Here is an 8635-nt window from a genome sequence, read left to right on the forward strand (position 1 = left end):
GCTTCCCCAGATCAAACATCTCTGTAGAACCACCAGCCCCCAAGTGCCAATGCGGATGAGGTTGTATTGATCGGGGCTTGGGGAGAAAAAGTTGGGGATTAGTCACACGGGCAAGCAGATGCAAATAGAAAGCTATAAATTATATGTGACAGGAAAGCAATAGTTCCTTATTGCCTTGCACAAGCTTACGCCAGCATTAGATTCCTTTAATCTGAATGGCACTCGGGGAGAAAGGGAGCTGTCACAATAATTTGTAAACTTTAAAACTATTCATCATATATGACACAGGACCTATTTTAGAACATAAGCTAAAGGAGGTCGGGTGAGGACCAGAGCGCGTACACCTTTGTTTTGGCTTGGTTTATTTGCTGAGTGAGCATAGTAGTGCTGTGCTGTTTATGATATAATTCCTCAACTGCTTTTCTTTTTTTTTTAAATCCTCTTATAGATAGAAAATACATACAGAGTCACTGTGGCCTGGTGTAAAATCGATCGAAAGAGAGATAATGACTCCCGGATTAAGAATATTTTAAATCTATAGTACTTTCTTGCGATGTTGTTTTCTGACACTTAAGGGCTTCCGTATAATTCTGAGATACGTCAGATTATCTGGGTATTGATATGGTAGGTGCTAGAGGCGAGTGGGAGAATATATATCCAACACTGTCAAAACTCTCCTTGGGGGCAAGGCTATCTAACAACAAGCCTTCCCAGAGACCAGATATTGATGTTTTAATTTTTTTTTTTTTCAATTCTCGCCATAACAGTTATTCGACCCCTTGACTTGTGTGTGCTACATAAATTCAAATACTTTATTTGGGATCCATGTTCCTGATATTGAATAAGCAATTTGGGAGAATGAATTAATGACTTGGCTGTTGCTGAAAATCCCCTGAAGAAATATTAAAATTGCTTTACTTCTGAATCAATATTATTGAGCGCCATTGAGGACCTTTTTTATGTCTACTATAGCGAGGGTAGCGTTACTTGTTGTTGGTAATTCCTTGCGGTAGCCCAGACACAAACAGTACAACACTATCTCTGTAGCATTTAATAATGCATGCAGGGGAAACGTGTTTAAATAGAACACCTTCTTTTGTCAACAGTCCTGAGGTCAGACAGTCTGCCACAGAAACCCACTATACTGTTCTCAGTCACAGCTGTCTGTCTAGAAAAAGCCTTATAGCTCCAGTGGTTACCTTTTTTTCCTCAATTGCCTTTGACTATAGGAATACACCTCTGTGTTAGCTTGTACGACAGCAAGTCCCATTTATCCCATTAAGATCTGAGGCCGATTCTACAAATGTCTTCTAAACAGTCGGAAAAACGTATGTTGCTATGTCCGTGGAGGTCAAACTTTTTCATGTCAAGGACCCCCAAAATTATATTTGGCCGCCGACCCCATCTTAAAATATTTTGTTCCAGGAACCCCCATGAAGCAAAGATTTGAGTTAAAAATGTTCGCATAAAAAATATATATATATTCAAAGATTTGCAAAACAATTTACGATTTAAAAAAAATCAGATATACAAGCTCATGAGCTTGTAATATCTGCTATTTTTGAATAGCCAACCAATGTGCTATATATATATATATATATATAGCTAAAATCTAAAATGACACAGATCCTTTCCCGGTTTTAATGGGTTAAGTAACTGGGAAGTGAGAGCTTGACCATTATCAATAGCTATACTCATTTATGTGGGTGTTGTTTGTGAGCTGAAACATCTCAACTGACTCCAATGTTCTTTATAAACAAACACAACACAAGGTGTGATACTATAAGCTGATCTAATGCACAGCCCGCTAATGAAATGAGCATTTTCATTGATTTCTGCAGATCATTACTTTAGGAGTTCACAACATGCATGGAAATATTTAGCGCGAGTTAAGTCAAAAAGCAATATCTCTCTTTCTTCTTGTGTGTGTGCGTGTGCATTCATTTTTGTTATTTTGTGTATGCCTCATTGTGTGTGTTGTGTGTGTGTGTTATGCGTGTGCACGTGTGTGTGCATGCATGTGTTGCAATGGAGTGAGAATGATGTGGAAAAAGCGTTGAAATCTTACATTTAATCTGCTCAGAAGACTGCTTTATGACAAAAAAAAAAGTATTCAGCATTATGCATTGAGGGGAATTCAAAGTAGGTCTCTTCACTGGCTAATAGAATTAAAGTTCATTGTGTTCACAATTTAATTTCCTACGTAAACAAAGACACCTAAGGTCCCTCAGCCCAAAAATATCCAAGCCTTTAATTAGAATTGTAAAAAAAAGAGAAAAAAAAGAAAGAACTTTATATGGGTCTTTTAATGATATTAATGTACATTTTGAAATTTATCACATACATGTGTGATGTGTCTGAGCCCTCCTTAAATGGGCCTTTTTAAGCAACCACGAAGCATGAAATGAATTTTCTTCAGCCCCCTTTCTCTATTTAAAAGATGTCTTGTGTGGAGCTGTCCATGCTCTCCCATCAGCTCATTAAAATGTAATGCTGATGCTGTGGCTCTATGGAACAGTGCCTCTTAACCAAAGTTCATCACCAGGAGATCTCTGGCAGGGTGGGGGGGTTGTAGAGGGTGGGGGGGGGGGGGGGTGCAGGGGGTTGGGGGGGGTTTGGTGGTGTGTGTATGGTGTGTAGTAGCCCGATTTATACTTCGTCGTACAGCGGCGTCGCGCGACGGAAAGAGCGAGCCGATCTACAAGCTCACAAAGTGTTGCATTGTGTGAGCTTACACACATTTTTCCGACGCGCTACACCGTCGTACCACGGGGTATAAATCAGGTTTGTAGAGGGGGCGGGGTCATGCCATGCGCTTCCATCTTCAAATGTAGGTTATGTATTGGTGTTTGTTTACTTATTATTTTTATATCTTAAAGTGAAGGTGCTGACATGACATAGCTGAGTATTAATTTAACTAAATGGAACCAGATGGACCCGTGCGTTCAAATCAACAGGAGGTTCAGATTGTTGAGAGATTTGAAGTTATATATAGCCTACTAAATGTTTGTAAAGTATAGCTATTGCTGGCTCCCCTTCAGATTATATGGGAGCTTTATAAGCGTCGTTTTGGACGTTTAGTTTAGTTTTTTAGTTTTTAACTAACACAGTTATTATTTATTTAGCACACTTAACATTTGATTGACATTAATTAAATAAAGAAAACCATAATAAACGAAACGATTTCAAAATATCGGTTTGACATTCGAACTATAATTGCACCCCATGTGCCTATACAGATAAACGTTTTTATTATTTATTTATTTTTTTGAAAAAAATACAATTCCAAGTCATTGAAGTTGAATTAGAGGCGCCATCACAGAACGAAAGGAAAGGAAAGGCTTCTGAACACATTTGAACGGTGATGGGTTCTTAATGTGTTTTTTGGTACGAGTCAATTCCTTATAGCCAACAGTAGTGGTCAAGCCATTTCCCACCAAAGGCAGGCAACCTCCTCCCCTAAAAAAAACTCTACACCAGTGATTCTCAACCTGTGGGTCGGGACCCAGGGGGGGTCCCCAAATGATTTGGGAGGGGTCCCCAGATGACAGTGAAGTGACAATTTAAGGACATTTTTATTATTTTTATTACTCAAAAGTAATCAACAAACTATAGCCTATATATACAAACTGGTAAATAGCAGATCTACAAGCTCACAACACCTCCCATGGCGAGGCATTTGGAGCTTGTAGATCGGCTATTTTCCACAATATTTATCTGTGGAACTGAGTCAAACAAACTAAATATAATGCCTCAACTCCTACAACTCCAAGTGCTTGCCTTGTCAGGGTGGGGGGTCCCCAGTTCAAATATCATTATTTTGGGGGGTCACGGCCTGAAAAGGTTGAGAACCACACTGGTCTATACCGTCTACCCCACACATTAGATGAGGCTAAAGAAAATTGCCCTGCTTTATAGTGAGTGCCACGGGATCTGGTGGTCACCGAATATTGATCGGTTTTCATCTAGACAGATTCACTCAGTCCTTTAGATGTACTGCTGATTGTTGAGGGAGTTTGGTCTGAGAGATTGAATTGCACCTCTGAGACCACCCTCATGCGATGGGCAAAAAAAGTTGGTCAAACAATATTCTTGCTGTGGGTGCACTTAAACAGAGATGGGGGTGTGGGGGGGGGCGGGGGGCTGCTGTGATAAACGATTTTCAATTTGCACTCTCTGACCCCCTTAATTTACGTGGGCTGCTCTCATTTTTTTCTTCTTCTTTAACAACCAACCTCACGTTTTATTCCGAGAAATTAGAATATTCGTCCTGCTTGCTACTGAATGGGTCATCATATTACATATTGCTGTTAACCACTTGAACCCAAAATACCTTATTCTGTGGGGGCGGGGGCATATGCCAAAAATAGCAGATATACAAGCTCACAATGCTATGTGTTTTTTTTTTTTTTTACATTAAAGATGTTACTGTGTACAGTTTAAGGTTCAAGACAAAAAATAATCACGTGCCATATAGCCTATATGCGATTTAAAGTGTTATTTTATCGGTAACGTATGAATCGGCTTAACGTGTGCAGTTCAGAGATGTTCTTTTTTTTTATGTTAGTAGGTTAATCCAGTGGTTCATGGAAGGACTTTTAAGACCATTTTAATATCCACAAAAAAATGAAAGACAAGAAAAAGACCATGCACTGCATCAAAAATAATCAACAAACTACCCAAAATTTTCAAATAATATAAGAAAGAGGCACTTTTTTGGAAAATAGTCCATCTACAAACTACACGTGAAAATAGCAGATCTACAAGCTCACAACGCCTGGCAACACGAGCTTGTAGATCTGCCATTTTCACAATATTTATCTGTGGAACAGTCAAACTAAATGTAATGCCCAACTCTTATCCAAGCTGCTTGTCAGGGTGGTGGGTCTCCAGTTTAAATATGATTATTTTGGCGGGTCCCCATGCAGTTTAAATATGATTATTTTGGCGGGTTGCGACCTGAAAAGGCTGAGAACCACTGGGGTTAATCACTGTTCTTCTTACCTGTTAATTGACGAGACGCTTGGAACGGTGTCGTTGTCACAGACGCCCTCTGCTAACAGTCTGTCTCTGATCTCCCAGGCGAACATGGTGGGGTTCTGTCTCTTGTAGTCTGCTATTTTATCCACTACTTTGGGGGTGGCCACTTTGGGTTTGGAGCCCCCAATGACTCCGGGTTTTATGCTGCCGGTCTCGTAGTATCTGCGAAAGAAATGCACGAAATAAACAAGACAGGCCAAATCTGTTGATCAAAAAAATTAATGAAATAGTGATTTATAAAATAAAAATAAAAAAATGTCTAGGAATTGATTGGCAAGAGGATGTTTGCATCAGCTCAGAAAGGTATTTATTAAATCTGCAAACGACTCTCTCCTACATTTATAATATAATATTATCCATGCAGCAAATTGCTGATCCAGTCATGCAGAGGCTTCAATCTCTCCTAACTGTCAATTAAAACGCCACGTAAAACTTCTCCAATTGATAGAAAAAATGCGACTATAGTTTCAATATAGCAAATCAAATTAGGCTAAGTGTTGATTAATTTTGGCAAATATTGCCTTTGTTAATAAGGGCACATAAACCCACATTAGCCTATAGATATTTCTAATAATATTTCTAAAACATTCTGAATGTGGTGCAGCCTACATGCTGCTCAGTAATAATTCGACATGTGGAAGGCTTTCTCCCATATAGGCTATAATACTTAAAATACATGATGATGATGTCGCCTACATCCAAGTCTTTCTAGCCAATGTCAAATGCCTGTTTCATGAACCCCATGCATGTTGTGTGATCAGAATCTTCTCCTTTCAGTTTTCCTTTCATTTCATTTTTTTTTATCCGTACACACTAGCTTACCTGACCTGATAGAATATTCTTGTCGGTGTAGGCTAGCCTATACACAGAAAATCCTCAGCGATAATTTAACTCAAATATGGGTGCACATGGAGCCAAATGGACCCTTATGATCCATTTGGTTCCATGCGACATAAGCAGACAGCTGCGGGTCAGTCACGGGTGCGTTTGCGTCCTGGTTCCATGTGTAGGCTACCCTATCTGAGCTAAATTAACCCTGCGAGTTGCCTGTGTATGAACAGCAAAGTCAGATTTCCATTCCTTGTAGTATACTTGTAGCCAACAAAGTGATTCTGATTCTGACTTTTTCTTTTTTATTATTCACCATCCCTCCTTACCTGCCCAGAATTTTGCTGACGCACCCGTGACTGACCCGCAGCTGTCTGCTGATGTCGCAGGGCCGGACCCCCTGGTGGGCCAGCTCCACGATCCTCTGCCGGACCACGTCAGGTAGGGGTCTGCCGTTCACAAACACCCCGCCGAGCTGGTTCACCCCGCCGTGCCCTATGTGGGATACAACAGCACAAACACAGGGCACCCTAACATTACATACAGCCTGTGGACAGCATGCTGCATGCATGGACACCAAACTAGATAGTCAAATAAATAAATAAATAAAACAAATCGGTGAGATGCTGAACCACTATAAATAGTTTTTAAAACATTTGTATTATTGAATAATTTTTTATTTCTTCAATTTGATCTGCTCCTGTTTTTGTGAGATATTTTAGCGTTAATCTTTAATTGGAAACAATTAAATAGGCCTGCATATATACTATAAATGAAAACTGTATATCGCTCTTTAATAAAAAAGGCATTCAGAATTTCTGACCTAAATATATTACATCACGATAGTGTAGTGATAGGCCTACTAAATAATGCAGTAACTGTCAGTATATTTGAGGCTATGTAGCCTACTGTTGTTCTATATGTGCAGGCTAGCTGCCACAATGCATTGCATTTAGTATAGTTATAGCATATTAAATCCATCCTATGTGTGGTTAGGCCTCCGTGTCACAGGAAAATATATATATATTTTAAATGCTATAGTTTTAATGCTCTGACTCTTTAAAGTGTGGATAAGTGATATACAGGTTTAAAGTGCCCAACATTCTCTCACTGTGTTAGAGGTTATGTTTTCGTGTAAACTCCACGTCTCAAGTTGGCTATTGAGTTGCAAGGTCTGCCATTTTCCTCGCACGGTAATTGTAAATAATTGAAAGAGCTTTGATTACTCATATTACATATTATTTGGTAAATGAAGAGGCTATCAATTATTTAAAACACATTCAGTGAATTACAACGAGGCCAAAAAACAAAACAATAGCTCGTGTTGGAGCTTATATGAAACACTAGTGAAATAATTTCGAATTAAAAACGTGTTATTAATGTGCTATATGGTGACTTTTTTCACCCATTTGATTGCGTTCATTTGGTTACTGTAAATAAAACCTGCACGCTGAAACTCTAATAATATCAAATTGCGTGTTTCCAACTCCTGACAGGTGTATGTTGTTTGTTTACTTGTGACTTAAAATTCTGCAAATCTCGGCCCTGTAGACATTTTTTTTTTAAATTATTGTAGTTATCATGATGTTATTGAGAGCATTATTTCCAGTACGATCCCAGGAATGCTTTTAATATGAACGAAAGAAAGGGGCTATTTTAATGATCGTTTCCCCTGCACTTGGTGCTTTGGTTTGCTGCATGCAAATGCACTATAGTCCGTATACAGTGTCAGTTTTAATGCACAAGGATGCACGTTTGCACTGAAAGCAATACAGTGCCATTATCCACTGTTATAGACCGTTATAATAAGCATGTATTATTATATCAGTGGTTCTCAGCCTGTGGGACCAGTGCTGCATCAAAAGTAATGGTCAAACATTGGCCAAATTGTCAAACATTTTGAAAATAGCAGATCTACAAGCTCCCAGAGGCCAGAGCTTGTAGATCTGCTATTTTCACAATATGTAGTATGGAACCTAGTCAAACTAAATGTAATGCCTCAACTCCTATACAATTCCCAGTTCAAATATGATTATTTTGGGGGGTCCCCAGTTCAAATATTATTGTTCAAATATGATTATTTTTGGGGGTCCCAGTTCAAATATGATTATTTTGGGGGGCCTGAAAAGGTTGATAACCACTATATCAACCAGCTTATACATGCACGGTGCATTCATCTGCACAAACTACACAAACGGCCATGCTACTTACAGTGCATCGCCGAAAAGGGGTCCGCTTTGCAGTGAATATCCATCGGATAGCAGAGGAAAGAGCAATAATCAACTGAAGTCGCCGTCTCGCCTTTCTATCAAAGATAAAAAATGTGAAGAAAAAAATCAGATTCTAACTGATTCTTCTCGGTTTTTCGACCGACCCTCCCCTCCCAAGTCGAAACGACCCGATCGGGACCAACGTTCAACTTCTTCTTCTCCCAGCAAAAGTTGCCTTTCTTCTCCTCCTTCTTCTTCAACAACAGTCCGTTCCGTGGTGCTGGTGAAGGTGAAGAGAGGCTTGGCAGGTGCACAACATGACCGAGGGACGTGACGTGTTTATCGGTGTTTTCGGAGCAGCCCGTGGGGAGGAGGTGGAGGATGAGGGTTATATTCTCAGAGCATGACCACGGATGATAATAACAGATGTTTGTAAATGTGAATCGTGTCCAGTTTGTTGCGGGTTGTTGGTGTTTATTCCGTATTCCTGGTGGCCTCGCTGTGCCGCCGGTCGCCGCGTTGGGGACGTTCAGATAGAGCATCAAAAAATGACAGGA

General features: G+C 39.7%; 1 protein-coding gene across 3 annotated transcripts in view; it reads right to left on the reverse strand.

Annotated features, from left to right (window-relative positions):
* Positions 1-8128, reverse strand: part of pax2b (paired box 2b) — a gene marked incomplete at both ends in the record, with an annotated part of 34457 nt that extends 26329 nt beyond the window's left edge. For 2 of the 3 annotated variants that reach the window (XM_080454409.1, XM_080454408.1), the window contains 3 exons: positions 5005-5202; positions 6198-6363; positions 8080-8122. In XM_080454409.1, the coding sequence (XP_080310535.1) occupies positions 5005-5202; positions 6198-6363; positions 8080-8122 (407 nt within the window). Of the gene's footprint in view, positions 1-5004; positions 5203-6197; positions 6364-8079 lie in introns of all 3 variants that reach the window. The other variant, XM_080454410.1, reaches the window with a different exon arrangement.
* Between the last annotated feature and the right edge of the window lie 507 nt (positions 8129-8635).

The sequence above is a fragment of the Gymnoscopelus braueri genome (assembly GCF_963280865.1).
Source record: "Gymnoscopelus braueri genome assembly, chromosome: 17".
NCBI classification, from domain to species: domain Eukaryota; kingdom Metazoa; phylum Chordata; class Actinopteri; order Myctophiformes; family Myctophidae; genus Gymnoscopelus; species Gymnoscopelus braueri.